This window comes from Panthera tigris, chromosome A1 (assembly GCF_018350195.1).
Source record: "Panthera tigris isolate Pti1 chromosome A1, P.tigris_Pti1_mat1.1, whole genome shotgun sequence".
In the NCBI taxonomy this organism is placed as follows: Eukaryota; Metazoa; Chordata; class Mammalia; order Carnivora; family Felidae; genus Panthera; species Panthera tigris.
Window position 1 is genome coordinate 5,733,902 of NC_056660.1, and position 21,912 is coordinate 5,755,813.

General features: G+C 39.8%; 1 protein-coding gene across 10 annotated transcripts in view; it reads right to left on the minus strand.

Moving 5' to 3' along the window:
• LOC102958974 (phospholipid-transporting ATPase IB-like) overlaps nt 1–21,912 on the minus strand; it is a 220,089-nt gene that overhangs the window by 17,284 nt on the left and 180,893 nt on the right. For 7 of the 10 annotated variants that reach the window (XM_042985568.1, XM_042985522.1, XM_042985888.1 and 4 more), the window contains 3 exons: nt 20,919–20,975; nt 18,429–18,536; nt 5,701–5,789 (listed from right to left, as the gene is read on the minus strand). In XM_042985568.1, coding sequence (XP_042841502.1) covers nt 5,701–5,789; nt 18,429–18,536; nt 20,919–20,975 — 254 coding nt within the window. Of the gene's footprint in view, nt 1–5,700; nt 5,790–18,428; nt 18,537–20,918; nt 20,976–21,912 lie in introns of those variants that run through there. The other 3 variants (XM_042985626.1, XR_006217562.1, XM_042985943.1) reach the window with 3 other exon arrangements.

The window sequence follows — 21,912 nt, forward strand, 5'->3', positions numbered from 1 at the left end:
ATTCTTTAAGTTTCTTTGAGCCACAATTAGATACCAAAGCAAAAATAGACATTGTTTCTACTTTCTCTTTTTTAAATTGTTTTAACATTTGTTTCTGAGAGAGAGAGACAGAGCATGAGCGGGGGAGGGGCAGCAGAGAGGGAGACACAGACTCCGAAGCGGGCTCCAGGCTCCGAGCCGTCAGCACAGAGCCCGACGCGGGGCTCGAAGTCACGGACCGCGAGATCGTGACCTGAGCCGAAGTCGGACGCTTAACCGAGTAAGCCACTCGGGAGCCCCGGTTTCTGCTTTCGCAACGCTTCCAACGTATATAGAGAGACAGTCAACAGACAAGTACACGAACGAGCCTTGTCGGAGGGAAACAGGTATGATGGAAGGGGCCCCACGTGGCACCATATTCCAGTGTGAGGCAGAGGTAGAAGCTTCCAAGGGTGTTCGCAAAGCCTTCTCTGGAGAAGTGGAATTTGAGCGGGGGCGAAGGAGGAGAAGCCGGTTAGTGACGGAGGGTGTGGGAGAGCATTCTGGACAGAGGAGACCCACTCTGGGAAACCCCTGCGGTGGGAGGGGCCAGTAAGCATGACCTGAGAGACGCGGGGGAGATGGGGCCGGAGCAGGCCATCTGTGGCCTTGGGAGGGGTCTGGCAGGCGCTAAGAAGTGACACAGAGGACAGCTCACGGACTCCTGGGTAGTCATAGCCGCTCACATCCCCGGACAAGTACAATTAAAAAGTGCAAGAGTTTAGGCTGGTAGTGAGACTTGGTGGTTTATAAATTTTAGGCTGGCTGAGACAGAAAATCACGGGAAGAAGGAAGATTGGGTGATTGGGAGAAGTTATTAGAGAGGTCAGTGGTCGAGTTTTGGGACAAAAACCATCAAAGAATGTGATGCCACACACTTCAAAATTGTATTATAAAAGAATTAACAAGCCGGGGTGCCTGGGTGGCTCAGTTGGGTAAGCCTCTGACTTCAGCTCAGGTCATGATCTCGAAGTTCCTGAGTTCCAGCCCTGGGTCTAGGTCTGTGCTGCGGGCTCAGAGCCTGAAGCCTGCTTTGGATTTTGTCTCTCTCTCTCTCTGCCCCTTCCCCGCTCACGCTCTGTCTCTCTCAAAAATAAGCATAAAAAAAAAAAATAAAAAACTAAAGAATTAACAAGCCTAAACACTATTGTATACTTGAAGAAAAACACATGTCTAACTGGTATGCTTCAATTTTAGGAATTTTCTAAGCTGTTCCCTAAACAAAGGAAGCTGCCTTTCTCTCTAGTCAGCAGCTGTTCTACTGATATTTTAACTTAAAACCTGTGACTGTGACGTCACTGTGTTGGCACTGCATTGAATCTCTTGAAATCCTTTTGGATTAAAGTAAAATTATGAACATGTAACAAGCGAACACTTTACCATGCTCTTTGTATGTTAACTACAAAGTTTATCTGTCTCAGGTGTATCAGGAAATTGCTGATGGGAAGTAACTTAACAAACGAACAACGAAGGAAATGTAGCTAACAAGATATGGCTTGAATGTTGGAAAAGAAAAGCCATACTTTATACGACAGGTTCAGAAGTCTGTGATTATTCATTATAAAAAAGCTTTACTTACTGCGTGTCTATCTAACGACATTTTTGGACATCACAATGTAAGGAAAGGTGAAGAGTGATGGAGGAGAACATTTTGTAAAGCAGTTGAAATAGAGGCACAGGCTATATTTGCTGTTTACTCGAAAATGAACAGTTTTGTTTTATGGAAAGAAAGTTCAAGGTAGAGTATAAACATCTTCTAACACCTGGGAATGGGTTATAAATAGTAAAATATGGTATTTGTCACTTATGATTTTTCTATAGAATAAACAGTAGAACTAAATTGTCAAGGAAGTACGCGTGAGACATAAATAAAAAGATCCGTACATAAATACCAGCATGTGGCAGGTAATTTTCTAAACACTTTATATGTATTAGCTGTTCTAATCGTAATTCCGTGAGATAAAGTGCTGTCATTTGAAATGTAGATTGGTACGTTAACATTAGGTTGAATTTGAAATCTTACACATTTTATATAAAATAGATATTAAAATGACACCTAAACCACATCAGTTTTCATTACAGCATATATTTGGAACTTTCCAAACTCAAAACCATGCCTGGCTCTAAAGCAGATAGAGAAACACTCAGTTTGGCTGTCCAGAAAAAGCCCTCCCCAGATCATCAGGGCACCCTTCAAGCCACCACATTTTCTCCTCGCTGCACAGCAGGAAGCCCCCCGGGGCGGGGGCAGCAACCTTGGCAGATGAACTTCGCTGTGCTGTGAGTATATAGCAGTTCATTTAAAAATGCCATCTCAGGGGTGCTGGGTGGCTCAGTCAGTTGAGCAACCGACTCTTGATTTCAGCTCAGGTTTGTGGGGTGGAGCCCCACTTAGGGCTCCACGCTGAGTGTGGAACCTGCTTAGGATTCCCTCTCTCTTCCCCTCCCCGCTCACGCGCACGTACACACTCTCTCTCTCAAATAAATAAACGTTAAAAACAATACAAATGCCATCTCAGATAAACAATTTGGAAGAATTAATTGAGAAATTAGTTCAAGAAGACCAAATTTATGCCTTTTAAGAAATACATACTATCCATATTGTACATGTGCCCAATGAGGTGTTTCAAGCCAAGTTTGATACAACGTGAAAGTGCAGGTAGTTAAGAGGATGAAAATGGAGTGTTCACGGACCCACATCTACCCCTTATTGCCTGATAGGAGAGGGCCATCCAGGAAGGTTTCGGATGCCACAGGGCAAAGGATGACTACCTCATTCTGACGTTTCTTACCCGTAAGAGTTTGAGTTCTGAAATGGAGAAACGAATGGTGAGCTAAGAAAGAGCAGAAATGACGCAGCTGATGTGCTGAAGGGCTCACACTGAGATATTTGTGACGCCACGTGCTGGAATTTAACACCTTTAAAAAGTTTAACACACTTTCAGGAAGATGCGAAAACTCAGGCTCCAAGTTCCGCAGTGACACCAGCACGGAAGACACGCTTGTGCACGGTCCGCGTGTGGCCCATTCCTCATCTACGTGACCGCAGTTAATGCCCAGTCGGTTACTTTGTTCCTCAGCAATTATTTCCGAGGTTAAACTGAAAAACTTGTGGATGGGATGCGGATTAGGATGTAGTGAGGAATAGTTAGGAGAAATATATTGCACGTTAAAATGTAGTAGTTTAAAATTTCCCCAGATCGAGCACTCTATAGAAAGGTTTTTTTTTTTCTTTCCAGAAAGAATCTCATCCAACTTAATAGAAATACTTATACTCAGAGATGGAATAAAGCGATGTGAAGAAAATTGCATTCTGTAAGCAAAAGAAAGTATGGAATGAAACAGGACCAGTACGTATTGCACTGGGGAAATCGATGCTGTGGTATAGATAGGAAATGCTCGTTTTAAAGAATGTTTTCATGTTTATTTATTTATTTTGCGAGACCGCGAGGGAGAGAGAGTGTCCCAAGCAGGCTCTGCACTGGTAGCACAGTGCAGACGTGGGGCTCGATCTCACCAACTGTGAGATCGTGACCTGAGTCAAAATCAGGAGTCGGATGCTTAACTGACTGAGCCACTCAGGCGCCCCTGAAATGGTTAGTTTAGGTTGGGAGTCTTCAACGTATCCCAGTTCGGTTGAGGTTTCTGTCTCCCTACTGGCCACAACTCTGCTAGTAGGAACCCTTGGGTACTAAGTAAATAAATGCCTTTGGGGCAGCACATCCTGGAACACTCCGATCGGAGGTGCCCCCAAAATGGGAAATGCTATGTTTCCAGGGTTTTTTTTGTTGTTGTTGTTATAATTATTTTTTAAAGTCTGAGATCTGTTAATACAAAGGTGGGTATGTAACTATTAATTACATTAGAATGGTTTCCTCCCCAAATGGCAAAACCTACTGAATGGAAGATAAGATGTACCTGTGGGACTGTGGAGAAGACATTCTGTGCCAGGGCAGAATGTGTACGTTTCAAAATGTGATGAGATCGGAGCCATGGAGATACTCTAGGATTTGTGAGCCCGGAGACACTGGTTTTATCTCACCCCTGCACAACTTTACTCGCATTCCAAAGAGCGGGAACCCATGATCCGTCTCCTTCTCTTCCCCAGGAGAATTTGCTTACATTAAGGAGCAAAGCCTCTCTCCTCTCTCAGCAGAGAAGAGAGGAAAACTGCCGTTCTCCTGCACAGACCCCCAGGGTCATAGTCTGGGGCTTCCTCCGCTGTGACATACCTTTCATGCCAGGAGGGCTGTCCATCCAGCTCTCCTGGCATGACCCCAGCAGGGGGGCACCAAAGTGGCTGTTGCCACGAGTAAGCACTACTGGCCTGTCTCTGCCCTGAAGCCTCCTGCTTTCAGGATCGAATGAATAAACATGCATATTACAAACGTATTAAGAACTTTCTCTCCACCTCCCATCGCTAACATAGTTGATGAGTTAATAGTGATATAAAGGGTTCTTCAAACGGTTTCTTAAAAGACAATTCTTGCTGAAGGTGGAATGAATGAAAAGACCCCCTCCCCCACACTTGTGCAAGTGCGCGCGCACACACACACACACACACACACACATACACACACACACACACAACACACGGAAAGAGAAAAAGAACCTAATATGTTTGGGGGGGTGGGATTTGAGAAAGATTCACTCCTCTGCTTTGGGGTCTATAAATAATTACATTTGCCCTGATATATAGAGGAATTAAGGAAGAGTTGGACATTAAAAAGCAAAATTAGTATTATCCCTTCTAGAATATTTCTTTCTCTAACTTCTTAGTTTGAAATTTATGATGTTTATTTTTTAATGTTTATTTTTGAGAGAGACAGAGAGACTGTGAGCAGGGGAGGGGCAGAGAGAGAGGGAGACACAGAATCGGAAGCAGGCTCCAGGCTCTGAGCTGTCAGCACAGAGCCAGACGCGGGGCTCAAACTCACAGACTGTGAGATCATGACCTGAGCCGAAGTCAGGTGCTCAACTGACTGAGCCACTCAGGCTCCCCTATGATGTTGTAAAGCCCTGTTGTTTATGTTACACATTATGTACAATGATCGTGTACAAGTTATTTCTGATTTTTAAAGCTTGTGATTTCATGGGTTCTTTATCTGTAACATTAGGGATTTCAGGGATTTCTAACACCTTAGTTAAAAGCTTTTTTTCCTGTTGGATTTGGTAAGAAAAAAAAGGGGGGGGAGTTTCTGTCATCTAATACCTAAATATTCTGGGGGAACTATATTTAATAGATTCTTATTTCCCATGTTTTTAAAAAGTGAAGAATGTCTTTCTAATTTGAACATCTTCCTCCTGTTTCTTATTTTGTTATTAGTTTTTAATCTGTGATCCTCTGGTATCAGGTATTGGTTCCTCTAAAATGGACAGAAGTCCCATTTCTAAAGAGTAAGTGGATGACCTTTCAGGAAAGATCATGAACTAGGTACTTCACTACCAAATTTACCTCTCATGTATTTTGATAACATCTTCCCCCCCCCCCCCAAATTGGTTGCTGGGAAATCTACGGTGGTGAAAGGCAGAAGACATTTACTTCTAAAAGTCCCATGACTGTTAATATTCATCAAGTGGCAAATTTTCAAATTCAACTTAATTTGAAGACTACATAATTGGAAAAGAAGAATTAACCATGACAGTATATTTTTTTGGTTACTACCTTAATTTTCAACTTACGATGTCCATAGTAGATTTAGAATCAGGCACACAATAGGGACTATGAAGAAACCCAGCCAGAAGTGTGGACAAACCAGGACCACACTGACCTGCAAATAAATAGAAATAAAGAGTATTTACATAGGAATCTTTTAGTTTGTTAGTATTGAGTACCACGTGTAACTTTCAGTTTCCCTTCTCCTCCACAAAAACCTCGAGATGCAGGTGTGGATGCAGTCATAGGAGTCTAGAACTACTCAATCAGTATAAGTACGTAAAACCTAAATATAGTATCAGCTAACTTAATTCAATAGTATATTCTATAAACAGTCAACCAAGTAAATATTTTGATCAAATAAGTTTTATCTCAGGAATGCAAGCGTGGTTCAACCTTATGTTACCTAGCAATACAACTTTACTTAACTTCTAGACATTGTGTGTAAGACAGTTGTGCCATTCTAGTCCCCTGCGAAAAATCAGTCTTCTCTCTGCCTGATCAATTGGTAGCTAACTGATCACTTTAGTTGAATCAGGACTGTACTGATTTAAGACTGGGTAAGGCTCTGTATTGTATATATTTTTAATTTTCTGTATATGCTGATGTTTCAATATCTTAACAAAAAACCTTTCTGTATGGAGACTGCCCCTCCCAGAGCTAGTCAGTTCTTACAGATAGTAAGATCTCAGCGGGGAGGATGCCTTTGATCTGCAAACTAATCCACAGCCCTCTCTCCTCTATCTGGCCCATATACCCCAGGAGGCATTATTCCTTTGCCATAATCATTCCAGAACCAGGTAACAGGCAACTAGAAACCACCCCTATAGTCCAAAGCCTGCAAAAAATCATTTAAACTAGCCATTCCGGGGCTGTTCACCCTGCCCTGCCTTGCCTTTCCCATGGAAGCCCCAATAAAGGCAAGGCCTAAGCACTCCTCAGCTCCTGTGTTCCTCTTCCTGACCACCCTGGTCTCTTTCCCATGTGGCATGCTGTGATTTATCTTTAGGACCTGTGGGAATAATACATGTTATTAAAATGGCTATAGTAAGTCCTTACCAGTAAGTAATTACTTTAAATGTAAACGGATTAAATTCTCCAATCAAAAGACATAGAGTGACTGGATAAATAAAAAAGATCCAACAATATGCCACTGATAAGAGACTCACGTCAGCTTTCAGGCCACATAGGCAAAAGTAAGGGGATTGAAAAAAATATTACAAGTAAATGGTAACCAAAAGAGAGCAGGAGTGGCTATATTAATATTAGATAAAATAAACATTCAGGCCAAATCAGTCATAAGAGACAAAGAAGGTCACTATATAGTATTATGGAGGTCAATTTATTAAGAGGATATGAGAATTATAAGTTTGTTTGCACCTGACATTGGAGCCCCTAAATATTTAAACCATAAACAAAACTGAAGGGGGAAATTCACAGCAATATAATAATAGGGAATTCAGTTCCCCACTTTCAACAATGGAAAGATCATTTGGACAGAAAATCGAAAAGGAAACAGCTGTCCTCAATAACACAATAGACAAAATGGACCTTATAGGCATATTCAGAACATTCCATCCAACAGCACCAGAATACACATTCTTTTCCAGTGCACATGGAACATTCTCCAGGATAGATTACATGTTGGGCCACAAAGCAAGCCTTAACAAATTTAAGAAGATTGAAATAACATCAAGTATTTTTTTCCCTGATCATAATTATATTTAATTAGAAATCAGTACTAGGAGGAAAACTGGATAAAATCACAAATAATGTGGAAATTAAACAACACACTACTGAATAATCCAACGGGTCAAAGAAATCAAAAGGGAAACCACTCATGCATCTCTGGAATAAATCCTACTTGATTGTGATGAATGATTTCTTTAATGCACAGGTGCATTTGGTTTGCTAATATTTTGTTGAAGATTTTTGCATCTATGTTTATCAGAGATATTGGCCTGTAGTTATCTTTTTTGTAGTGTCTATCTGATTTTGGCATCAGGGTAATGCTGGCCTTATAGAATGAATTTGGAAGTCTTCCTTCCTTTTTTAGAAGTGTGAGAAGAATACATATTAACTCTTATTTAAATGTTTGGTAGAATTCACTTGTGAAGCTATCTATTCCTGGACTTTTGTTTGTTGGGAGTGTTTTGATTATCAGTTCAGTTTCATTACTTAGTAATTCATCTGTTCAAATTTTCTTTTCCTTATTCAGTTTTAGAAGATTGTATGTTTCTAGGAATTTATCAGTTTCTTCTAGGTCGTCTAATTCATTGGCCTGTAATTTTTATAGTCTCTTATAATCCTTTGTATTCCTGTGGTATCAGTTGTTATTTCTCATTCTAATATTTCTGATTTTATTGACTTGAGTCCTCTCTCTCTCATTTTCTAGATGAATCTGGCTAAAGGTGTATCAATTTTGTTCATCTTTTCAAAGAAACAAACTCCTGATTTCATTGATCTTTCCTATTTTTGGTCTTTATTTCTTTTATTTTTGCTCTAGTCTTTATTACGAACATTACTTTGAATTTTTTATTGGGCATATTGCTGATTTCAGTTTCATTTAGATCTTTTTCTGTAACTTTGTCCTGTTCTTTCATTTGGCACATATTCTTCGGTCTCTTCATTTTGTCTAACTTTCTGTGTTTGTTTCCATGTATTATTAGGGAGGTCAGCTGTGTCTCCTGGTCTTGGAAGTAGTGATCTTGTAGAAGAGAGGCCCTGTGGGGCCCTGCAGCACAGCGTTCCCTGGTCACCAGAACTAGGTGTTCCAGAAGTATCTCCCGTGTGGGCTGTCTGCACCCTACTGTTATGGCTGGGCCACATTTGCCTGTAGCCCCATCAGCTACAGTGACCTCCTTTGCCTGCTGTGGACACACTGGGCAGGGTTTGGTCTCTGCACTGCTGAGGTCCTGTCGATCAGTGTGATACACCAGATTAACAAGACAAAGGATAAAAAACTAGACAGTCATCTCAGTAGATGCAGAAAAGCACTTGACAAAATGCAACATCCATTTGCAATAAAAACTCTCAACCAAGTGAGTTTAGAGGGAACACAGCTCAACATAATTAAGGCCATATAAGAAAAATCCACAGCTAACATGATATGCAGTGGTGAAAAACTGAGAACTTTTCCTCTAAGATCAGTAACATGACAAGGATGTTCATTTTTGCCACTTTTATTCAATGTAGTACTGGGAGCCCTAGCTGCAGCAGTCAGACAATAAAAAGAAATAAAAGGCATCCAAATTGGTAAGGATGAAGTAAAACCGTCACTGTTTGCAGATGGCATGATAGTATATATAGAAAATCCTAGACTCCGCCAAACAACTATTAGAACCCATGAATGAGTTCACTAAGGTCACAGGATATAAAATCAATGCACAGAGATCTGTTGTATTTCTGTACACTAAGAATGAAGTAGCAGAAAGAAATTAAGAAAACCATCCCACTTAAAATTTTATTCAAAAAGAATAAAATACCTAGGAATAAACTTAACCAAAGAAATGAAACATCTGTACTCTAAAAACTGTAAAACATTGATGAAAGAAATTTTAAATGACACAAATGGAAAGATATTCCATCCTCATGGATTAGAAGAATTAATATTGTTAAAATGTCCATATTACGCAAAGCAATCTGTAGATTCCATTCAATCTCTATCGAAATACCAATAGTACTTTTTACAGAACTAGAACACGTAATACTAAATTTGAGTGGAACTACAAAAGACACCAAATAGCCGAAGCAATCTTGAGAAAAGAACAAAACTGGAGGTATCACGATCCTAGATTTTGATCCCTACAAGCTATAGTAATCAAAACAGTATGGCACAAAATAGACATGTAGATCAATGGAAAAGAATAGAGAGCTCAGAAATAAACCCCTGCTTATATGGTCAATTAATCTATGACAAAGGAAGCAAGACCATAAAATGGGGGAAAGACACTCTTTTCAATAAATGATGTTGAGAAACCTGGACAGCTATACACAGAAGAATGAAACTGAACCACTTTCTTACACCATACACAAAAATAAAGTGGATTAAAGTGAGACCTGAAACCATAAAGCTCCTGGAAGAAAACATAGGTGTAATCTTTCTGACATCAGCGCTAGGAACATTTTTCTAGATATGTTTCCTCAGACAAGGGGGGGAAAAAAGCAAAAGTCAACTATTTGGACTACACCCAAATGAAAAGCTTTTGCACAGCAAAGGAAACCATCAACAAAACAAAAGACATCCTACTGAACAGGAGATATTTGCAAATCATATATCCAATCAGAACCCCTAACATCCAAAATATACAAAGAACTTACAGAACTCAGCAACAACAAAACTAAACTAAATTGGACCTGAATAGACATTTTTCCAAGCAAGATTTGTAGATGGTCAATAGAGGTTTCCTGAGGGAGGGGCCGGGATGCTGGAGCAGCGTGGAAGTTCTCTGCTTCTCTCGTCCCTGAAATCCAACCAGATGAGCACCAAGCCATTTTGCACACCTAGAAAATTGATCTGAGGATGAACACAACAATCTGCATAACTTGAGCCACAGAACTTGGCAGAGAGGTAAACTGGGGGAGAGAGGCCATGGAGGGTAGAGAGCTGTTTTTGCAGAGAGAGGACAGAGAAAGGGGGCAGAGTAAGGAAAAGCACTCCCGCTGAAAGTAGCTGGAGGGAAAGAGTGGAAACAGCCACAAGTAACTGGACAAGAAAGGGAGGAAGGAGAGGGTTTCAATACCATTAGGGCTCTATGAACAGGGGAGAGCAGTCAGAGATTCCGCAGCTCAATACCTGGCAGTGCTCTGGTGGGAAGGGCGAATCCCCGGGAGCAGGCAGTGAGGTCCGAGGTCTGGGGGCTACGTGGGGAGAAGCAGTTCCCCTGCTAGGAGGGCATTTGGTAGAGGACCTCCCCACAGGCAAAGGTCCCAGCGGACCCCAGGGAACAGCCACGTTTGCTGGCATTGAAACAAAGATGCCAGGATGAGGTCAAACCTGGTGCCGGTTGTGCGTTGTGATTTACCACAGCCCCTTAACCTCTTCTGTGCAATTGCACGAACTTCTGCTGGGGCGAGCCGGCACCCAGCCATTGCTCAGTGAGACCCTCCCCCAGAGGGTTGGAGCAGGTCCAAGCCACAGGGCCCTCAGAAGTGGGGGGGGGGGGGGGGAGGTGGTTGGAAACAGCCCCGTCTGAAATAAAATTCCGGACGGAGGTGCTGCGCGGCAGGATGGCTTGAATGCAGACAGTGTAGAAGCAGGGAGTGGACAGAAAACAGAGACAAAGGAGGGTTGCTTGACTGCTGGTCAGTGAGAGTGCGGTGTTCCCGTGCCAGACTGGGAAGCTGGGTAATGCCATTTTCCCCTCTTCCACACACGTGCATCCGTCCATCCCCCTAAGCTAAGCAGAGCCACCTAGTGGAGAATCGAGCCGTTACACCAAGCCCCATCCAACTGCACCAACCAAGCCCTAGAGGACCACAAGTCTCTCGCCTCCTAAGTGTACAGATACACGGTGCTTTATAGTTTGGCTTCCAGGGCAAACTGGACGTAATTTCGTTTCGATTTCATTCTGTTCGCTGGTCCATCTATTTGGTTTTTTTTTTCCTTTTTTTTCTCTTAATCTTGAATACAGAATAAGAAAAAATTTATTTTTATTTTCCGTTTTTATAAATTTTTAAAAATTTTTTACTATATTTTTTTGTAAATTTTTTTATTCTACTTCCTACAGACCAATAGACACATGAAAGGCTACCTCACATCACTAGTCGTCAGTAATCATCAGAGAAATGCAAATCAAAACCGTAGTGAGACATCACCTTGTATCTCAGAATGGCCAGAAATAAATAGCAAATGTTGGTGAGGATGTGGAGGAAAAGGAACCCTTGTGCGTTGTTGAGAATGTAAATTGATGCAGCCACTGTGGAGAACAGCATGGAGGTCCCTCGAATTTAAAAAGCAATAATGTATGATCCAGTAATTCCAGTACTGGGTATTTACCCAAAGAAAAAGAAAACACTATTTCAAAAACATATGTGCACCCCTCTATTGCAGCATTATGTACAGTAGCCAAGACATGGATGCAACTTAAGTGTCTATCAGGAGATGAATGGATAAAGAAATGGGGTGTGTGTGTGTGTGTGTGTGTGTTATTTTCATAGTAAAAAATGATATCTTGGTATTTATGACATCACAGGTAGACCTAGAGGGTATTATGCTAAGTGAAACACATCAGACAGAGAAAGACAAATACCCTATGATTTGATTTACATATGGAATCTAAAAACAAATGAATAAACAAACAGAAACAGACCCATAAATACAGAGAACAGTCTGGTGGTTGTCAGAGGGTTGGGGATGAGAGGATTGGTGAAATGGGTAAAGAGGAGTGGAAGGTACAGGCTTCCAGTTATTGAATGAATAAGTCTTGGGATTAAAGGTAAAGCGTGGTGAATGAATATAATCAAGGATATCCTAATAGCATCGTATGGTGATGGAGGGCAGTTACACTTGAAGTGAGATAGCATAATATATAGAGTTGTTGAATCACTATCTTGTACACTTGAAATTAAATAACACTGTATGTTAATTATACTTTAAAAAGAAGGTACAACAACAAAACAAGTTCAGAAACAAAAGAGGAAACTGGAAAGTATCTCTGGACAAACAAAAATGGAAACACAACATATCAACACTTACGGGCTGTGGCAAAAGCAGTTTTAAGAAGGAAGTTTATAGTAATAAATGTTTACGTCAAGAAAAAAAGATCTCAAACGAGCTAACTTAACAACTTGGGAGCTAGAGAAACAAGAACAACCAAGCCCGCAGCTCGCCAAAAGGAAGGAAATAATAAAGAATAGAGCAGAAATAAATAAAACAGGATTCTAGGACAATGGCAGAATAGGAAGCAATGGGGAGCTGTCTGCCCCCCGCCCCCGACAGTAATTGCACTCATAGGATGTGTCTGTTACAATTGTTTTTGAACCCTGGAATCTGTTGAAGGCTTGCATATTCCAGGGGGTAACTTGCAAAATTAAACTGTGTTTAGTTTTGGGTCAATTTCAGCTCTCTGCCCAGTAGCAGCTCCCCATCATGTACTCCCAGCCAAGTGGCACATATTTCTGAAGCATCTCGCATACAGGTTAGGGGAATTTGGCCGAGGGAAAAGGACCCTGTTCTCCAAATATTGGAGGAGTCTGCTCTGATCACGTACTGCTGCTCCTGATCACAGAGGTGCAAAGAGGCATAGTGTTTTCCACAGTGGCTGCACCGGTTTACATTCCCACCGACAGTGCTCAGCAGTTCTCTTTCCGCCACATCCTCACCAACACTTGTCACTTCCTGTATTTTTGATAGTAGCCATTCTGACTGTTCTGAGGCGATATCTCTTTGTGGTTTTGATTTGTGTTTCACTGATGATTAGTAACGTTGAGTATCTTTTCATGTGTCTGTTGGCCAATTGTATGTGAGACTCTTGACTTCTGTATGTATAACAAAAGTAATCAAACTAGGTAACTTCAGCACAAATGGAGTTACTTGCAGGAGGTTTGTTTTTACTGGTTTGGTAAATAGATTTCCTGCATGCTATGCCAAACTCAGAGTGGAAAACCTTTTCTGTGACGTGTGCGTGACGAAAATCAATAGATCTTCTGTACGTAAACACTTTGCCTTTGCTAGCAGTCTTGGCAGTTTTGCCAAGGGTAAAGAGATGATTTATGAATAGAAATAAAAATCAAAGGAAAGGAAGAAATTAAATACGTCTTTGCTACACGCGTCAAGGAGTTTTCACTCTCTAGATTTGAGTATGTTTTAAGAACTGAAACAATACATATCCTTAACACCCTGGACCCAGAAACGGGTAGCTCAAGCCCAGAATAACTGGCTTATTATTGTTTGGCTCTCTCAGTGGAGAACAGCTTTCTTCTAGACGTATGCATGAAAGGTGTATTGGGGAAATGATTTTTAAAGGAACTGAGGAACAAGTAAGAAAAAAATATTTCATTTAATATCTAAACAACAAACTGCATATTCCTTCACCTTAACACTCAACTTATGCTTAAAACATTCAGAAAAGTCCAAGATTTAAAATGATAAATTTTAGTTTGTTTTTGTGTATGATGTAAGAAAGTGGTCCAGTTGCATTCTTTTATATCTAGCTGCCCAGTTTTCTCAACATCATTTGTTGAAGAGAATGTCTTTTTCCTATTGCATATTCTTGAAGATTAATTGGTCATATAATAATGGGTTTATTTCTGGGTTCTCTATTCTGTTCCTTTGATCTATGCGTCTGTTTCTGTGCCAGCACCATACTGTTTTGTTTACTACAGATTTGTAATCTATCTTGAAATATGGGATTGCGATACCTCTAGTTTTGTTCTTTTTTCTCAAGATTGCTTTGGCTATTTGGTATCTTTTGTAGTCCCACTCAGATTTAAGGATTATTTGTTCTAGTTCTGTGAAAATGCTGTTGGTATTTTGATAGGGATTGCACTAAACGTGTAGATTGCTTTGGGTAGTATAGACATTTTAACGATATTTATTCTCCCAATCGAGGAGCATGGAATACCTTCCCATTTGTTTGTCATCTTCAGTTTCTTTCATCAATGTTTTATAGTTTTCAGAGTACAGATCTGTCACCTCCTTGGTTAAGTTTATTCCTAGGTACCTTCTTGGTTTTGGTGCAGTTGTAAATGGATTGTTTTCTTAATTTCTCTTTCTCCTACTTCATTATTAACGTGTAGAAATGCAGTGGATTTCTGTATGTTGATTTTGTGTCCTGCGACCTTACTGAATTCATTTATAAAGTCCAGTAGTTTGTTTGTTTGTTTGTTTTTTTGGTGGTGTCTTCAGTGTTTTCTACATACAGTATTATGTCATCTGCAAATAGTGACAGTTTTCCTTCTTCCTAACCAATTTGGGTGCCTTTTATCTCTTTTTCTTATCTGATTGCTGTGGCTAGGACTTCTAGTACTATGTTGAAAAGAAGTGGTGAGAGTAGCTATCGTTTTCTTGTTCCTGATCTTAGGGTAAAAGTTCTCAGGTTTTCATTAAAATTCTCAATTTTAATACAGAATTTATGACAATATAAATATTCTCTCTTAAAATGGGAAAAAAACAGCCTATCACCATTCCCTTACTACAGCGCTTATTCCACCACATTATGAATTAAGGCTCATTTAAATATTTTATGATTTTAACAGCTTTATCAAGGCATAGTTTGACTTAAAATACACTGAACATATTTAAAGTGAACAATTTGATATGTTTGGCATACATTATACCCATGAGCTCATTAACACAAGCAGGAATATAACTAGCACCCCCAGAAGTCTCTTTATCCTTCAGTGTAAGCACTCCTTCCTGCCCTCGTGTGCCATTTACGACCCACCACCCCTGTCTCCAGTTTACTATTGATCTGCTTTCTGTCACTATAAATTTGTTGGAAATTTCTATAAACAGATCCATACAGTTTGTAAACTTCTTGGCCTGGTTTATTTCTCTCAACATAATTATTTTGAGAGCCATCCAAGTTGTTGTGTATGTCAGCAGTTTATTCATTTTTATTGCTGAATAATAATTCAGTTGTATGGTGATTTGTCTTTTTATTCACCAGTCAATGCACTTTTGGGCTGTTTCCAGTTTGGGTGGCAAACAAGGCAGCCTTGAATATTTATATTCAAGTCTTTTTGTGGACGTATGCTTTCATTTCTTTTGGGTAAATATCAGGGAGTGGAATGACAGGGTCTTATGGTATATGTATGTTATACTTTTTTTCCACTTTTTTTTAACTTAAAGTTTAGTTAATTAACATACAGTGCCATATTGGTTCCAGGATTCAGTGATTTGTCACTTACATACAACACCCAGCACTCATCACAACAAGTGCCCTCCTTAATACTCATCACCCATCTAGCCCCATCTCCCCTCCACTTCCCTCCATCAACCCATGATTTCTTCTATATTGTTAAGAGTCTCTTGTGGTTTGTTTCCCTCTCTTCTCTTATCCCCTTCTTCCCATATGCTCATCTATATGAAACCATATGGTATTTGTCTTTCTCTGATTGACCTAATTCACTTAGGATAATACATTCTGGCTCCATCAACATCATGGCAAATGGCAAGATTTCATTCTTTTTGATGGCTGAGTAATACTCCATTGTGTACATATACCACATCTTCTTTATCCATTAATCGGTTGATGGACGTTTGGGGTCTCTCCATAGTTTGGCTATTGTTGATAATGCTGCTAAAACATTGGGCATTATAGCATGTTAAATACACGCTATAACACGTACGTTAAGACCTTTATGAAACTGCCAAACTGCTTTCCAAAGCATTTTACATTTTTTTATTAAAAAAAATTTTTTTTAACATTTATTTATTTTTGAAAGGCAGAGAGAGACACAGAACACTAGCGGGGGAGAGGCAGAGAGAGAAGGAGACACGGAATCTGAAGCAGGCTCCAGGCTCTGAGCTGTCAGCACAGAGCCGGAGAAAGCGTTTTACATTCTTATGCGCAGCATATGAGGGTGGCAGTTGCTTTACCTCCTCAGGGACACTTGGTGTTGACATTTTTATAGTTGCAGCCATTCTCATAGTTGTGTGCTGCTGTCTCAGTTTAGTTTTAATCTGTATTTATCTCATAACTAATGATGTTAAGCATCTTTTCTTTTCCTTTGTTATTCATATGTATTCTTCGGTGAAGTATCTATTTGAATATTTTGACCATAATTTGGTCATTTTATCTTTATTATTTCCTTTCTTCTCAGTTTGGGTTTCATTTGTCCTTTTTCTAGTTTCTTAACATGGAAGCTAGAGCTGATATTTGAGAACCTTCTTTTTTATAGACATGATTATGGTGCTAAAAATTTCCCTCTAAGTAATGCATCAGCTACATCCTATAAATTTTGATATGTCATGTTTTCATTTTCAGAGTTCATAATGCTAGTTTCCTCTTTGACATATAAATGGAGTGTGTCTGTTGCCCTTAACTCCTGGATTGACTCTTCAACAGCGAATGTGCGGGGTGAGACTTTCAGAGACCCAGCAGAAAAGAGATGGCAGGTTGAAAAACCAAGCAAAGACGTGGCACCCACCCAGTGCTGGGGAGACAGAGATTGTAGTTTAAGCCTTGCCAAATGGGAATGCCCTTGGTAAACATTTGGGGTCTTCCCGAGATCCCAGAAAAGCCATGGCCTAGATGTAAATGCCTCAAATTAGAAGAAGGTACTACCTACACCATGGAAATAATAACTACCATGGCCTCAAGGGAAAACAAAGCTTCAAACAACCCTGGACCCTATCAAAGTCTTTCCCTGATACTGGGCTTCTCACTTCTCTATGGCTGCCTCTTCTTGAGGGTTTTGTCCCTCAAGTCCAGGCATTTCAGCAGCCTAGGACTCTGAATTCTACCTCCCAGTAGAATCACTCCCAGTAAGATCACTGGGAGTGATCCAGTTATCTTCCCAGTAAGATCACTGCATTCACTTTGGGCTTCTTTTCTTGCACTACAAGCTGAGAAATGCTTATAGGGAAGGAGCCAGGGTAAAGAAGGAAAGGATGGAAAAGGCTTTCCTTTTTTTCAAGAATCATTCCGAGTATTATCTCTGTTTGTTTCTAGCCAGTGTCTCCAAACAATTCTTGTTTAGTTTTCAGAGTTGTTTTTGTCAGGTTCATCCAATCCTGGCCACTTGGTCATGGCTAAAACAAGAAGTCTCTTAAAATTCTTATTTCCTGGGAAGTGGGCTGCCATGATCCAGGGGTACAAGGGTCATCTCCCATTTCCACAGAGAAAGACAGGAGTGTGAAGGATGACCGTGTGGTAGACAGACCACTGGGATTGAACTGGACAACTCTGGACCTGTGTTTCTCCATTTGGCAAGTGAATAACTTTGGACCAAGGCTACCTCTAGTCTTAAAATCATAATTCTGTGATCCATTTTGTAAGCATCATAGGCCTATTCCCCATAATAGGTATAGACAAAGTAGAATTTATAAATATGTAAACAATTGTAAAAGTCTAAAAATTATATCACCTCTGAGGTTTAACATAAGTGAAATAAAAGTTTCTAATATTTAGAAGCTGGAGCTTCTGGAGGTCCAAGGAATGTCCACTCTGGTAAAACATTTCAAATAAAAATGGTTTCTTAGTTGCCATACATACCTTATAACAAGTACCTAATAATTTAAGCATATAGCACATTAACATGAAAAATATAACTACAATATTAGCTATTTTAGATGATTGTGATTATAGCTTTTATCAGGTACAAAAGATAACAATTTTGGAAACCATAGCTAAGTAATTTTGAAGTTTGAAATAATGCGATTTCGATAAAACAATATTATAACTAAAACTTCAACCAGAATTTAGTTGGGTCACCAGCTATTTCTAATTGTATTGATTTCATCTTTTCTTTCCAGATTACTTTGAAAGTAGGTAGCAGACTGTTATTATTTAAAAAAAAATATTTTTTTAACGTTTATTTATTTTTCAGACAGAGACAGAGCATGAACAGGGGAGGGGCAGAGAGAGAGGGAGACACAGAATCTGAAACGGGATCCAGCCTCCGAGCTGTCAGCACAGAGCCCGACGCGGGGCTCGAACTCACGGACCGTGAGATCGTGACCTGAGCCGAAGTCGGACGCTTAACCGACCGAGCCACCCAGGCGCCCCACAGACTGTTATTATTAACAAACATAAGTTTTCATGAGGAATGTAAAGCATACTCACCACTGACAGTTACTAGAACTAACCTGTCCTGTCATTTCAGGAGCAACAGGAATGGTGGGCCATAAGAAAGAGTAAATTGCAAAAAACACCAGCCATATAATTATGCTTCCCCAAATTGCCAGATGATTAAACTGCAGAAAGAAAAATATTACAGAAACCCTTCAGCCTTTTCCATTTAAAAGGAAGAAATTATTTAACTCTATCAACTGTCCAGGCCATATGTTCTCACGTGAAGAAAATGACACTCTTTTGATTTCTTGACACTTGAGCTTTCCTTTCTAACATCCTTCTCAGAATAAAGTTTGAACAGAAATCGAGAGGGGTAAAAATCTGACCTTATCGTATATGTCCTGCATGAATAATTCTGGGAAAATGGCAGAAGTTGTGATTCTTAGACTGAATGAAACTGGAGGGTTTTCTGTGCATATCAAGTCCCTATGTCAGTCAGATCAAGGTAATCTTGGGTGAAGGATCACTGTCCGTGCCTGGGGCTAGAAACTGCCAAATTCTTAATGGTAAATGATAAGAAGGCAGGTCCTTCTGTTGATCTGATCTGTTGCCTTGTATGATTTGTGTTCGCAGAGGAATCGTCATGACAACGAGTAGGAGACCTGTGCTCTAAACCTGGTCGTACTGGGTACCTCAGAGTTATCATCTGTGCATAAATCAGTGATTTGCTAGATGAGATAATCTCTTAAGGGTTCAAGTGCTGTCATCCTAGTAGGTACTGCTCATTGCTTCATCCTATCTGAACAACAAAAATATGGAGGGAAAAACCCCAATCTGCTGTTTATTAGAGTATTTATTGTTACTTGTTTACGAGTCACTTTCAAAGGCAGTTTTTTACACTGTTTGGAAATCATCTCTTACTCAAAGGATTTCTCTCTTGTGGTCACGTAGGAGATGGTGGAGAAGAGAATCCGCTCAAGAGTGTGAGCTTTAAACTCTTCTAACACTTGAGTGCATTTTCATGTAACCATTCCCTTAGAGTTGGCATAAGCATGAGCTGCAATGTGAGGCATCCTGCGTGGCTTGGATCCCAGGTGGGTTTCTGTCGGGACCATCCCCTGGGGGACAGCAGTAAGCCACCATTGCTGCTCTAAGATATATCCTGTTATCTCTGCCCTGGCTCCTTCTCTGTACCTAAATAGTGGCTTGCAGAATCTTCTTCCCCAGTGAAGAAGCACAAGCTCCCTCCTGGACTCTCCACACAGGGCAGAGCAGCCTCTGACCAAACGGGAGAACCAGTCCCTTTTCTTTGCTGCCCTGATCCCCAGGCTCCTTCCTAGCCAACATGTGAGCTGGAGGGCAGGAGCCTGGTAGCCTGTAGGCCAGAAGAGACCTCTGTGTTTTGTTCAGCCTGCTTTGGCCTTGAAATGATGCCGTATTCATAAATGAGATTCACCGTATGTGGATAGTGTAAGGTCATCGTGGATCTAAGAAACATTCATACTGCAGGGAATTTAATAACAAAAGGAGGAATAGAAAATAATTGCTTGTTTATGTTACATTAATGCAGTATAATACCACATTTACAAGTGGTGTGCCTTATGAATTGCTAATAAAATAATTTTTGTTCGACACACTTCAGTCCCACCTTTATGTTGATGTTCAGTTGGGGACAGGAGCAGTGAGAACTGTGTTGATTACACTGGAGCAGAAACTCATGATATGCTACATAATCTTAGCTCTCCAAAAGTGACAGACCGGTTAAAATTCATTTTCTGTCATAAACTTTGGAGTGCAACTTGGAAAACAACTGACTTATAGGTGTATATGTACCTACATATAGATTCACTTAAATTACTGATCAGTTTATAACACATTCTACGTATCAGAAGTTCCACTTTTAATAATATCCTAGGGAAATTATTACTCGTGTCTGTAAATACACAAGGACATCTGTGTTCATAACAATACTGATTATATATCATTTACTGTAACAGAAGTTAAAAAACAATTATTCTAAAAATATAAATAATAAGTATCCAAGTGATAAAATATTATACAGTCATTAAATGAGGTATAAATGTTAAAGATATGGAAAAATGTTAAAGATCTAGTGTCTAGTGAAAAAAAGCAAATCATAAACTATTAGGTACATTAGAATTCTATTTTTATGAAAAATAAATAAATAAAACAAAGACTGAAAAATAGAAACCAAAATGTCCATGTCATTGACATTGAAACGTATAAGCAATTTTTATTTCTTTCCTTTTCTGTATTCGCTAAATTTTCTATTATAGTTCTGTACTTGGATAATAATAATTAAGGATCTCAGTTAATATCATGATAAATTGAATCTATTTAAGATATAAGGCAGGGAAATGAATTTTTAAAAACATTAGATGATTAACATGCCATCATCAGCTTAAATCATCATTTCAATATGCAAAACAAAAGAAGGTAAAATATGAAGAACAGAACAAGGTGCTTATTTTCTAAAGTTTAAAAAGTAAATCAACATGCAAACAACTATACTGGACTGAAGAACTACCCTGAAGAATACTCACTTTATTCCAAGATAGTGTCTCTAAACCAGCTTTCAGACAAACAGTAACAACTACATACTGTGCAAAGAGATGGAAAGGGGAAATAGATTGGGAGAATGTATTAAAATTTCCATTAGGGTCCACATCACCCCACTCCCTCCCTGACTCCCCCTACCCCTGACCCCCCTTCTCCATGTCCAGTGAACTCTGGTGCCATAGTTGCTAATTGCTTTACTAGCTTTTAATTAAGGAGAGAATGTATTGCCTCTCAGTAAGTGCTTCATATTTAGAAGCCCTTCAAAATATGACAAAAGCCATGCTTCTATCATGAGCTTCTATTTACATTCTTTATAAATGGAATGGAAGATTTCTTTCTGATTAGAAATCCAAGTGCCATCGATAAAAAGCACAGTTGAACGAGGGAGATTGAAATCGCCGTAAAAAGCATTTTGGCTTATTCTTGGCCTTTTGCATTTGGACATATACATACTTTAGAAATAGCTCATCAGGCATCTGGGGCTTATTTTCCAAATATTTATTGTTGGTATATTGAAATAGGATTTCTAATTTTTTAAATATTGGCCAATATCCAGCAAGCTGCCAGCCTCTCTTAGTAACTGTAATATTTTATCTGTAGAATTTTTTTGTGTTTTCTGTGTGCACACTTGTGTCATCTATGGTTGAAAACTAGCTTTTCCCCTTTCAACGTCTTGTGCTCCTCCCCTTGTCTTACTCCTCCACGATGGCGAAGAAAGGTGGGAAAACCAAGCAACTTTCTTACTTTTCATCTATTCTTAATATCAAAAAAAAAAAAAGCTTTCAGTGTTCCATTAAGTATGATTTTGTCACAGTGTGGGTTCCTGTGCAGCAATAGACGTGTGATACACTCGGTGTTTAAAGTCCTGCTTTTGAAGCAGACTTTATGTCCACTCTTCTCGCTCTAGACTCAGCGTTGCAGCTAGCCTGCGTCGTCCCATCTAAGCTTCTCCAAAACCTTAAGGGTGGCAAGGCACTG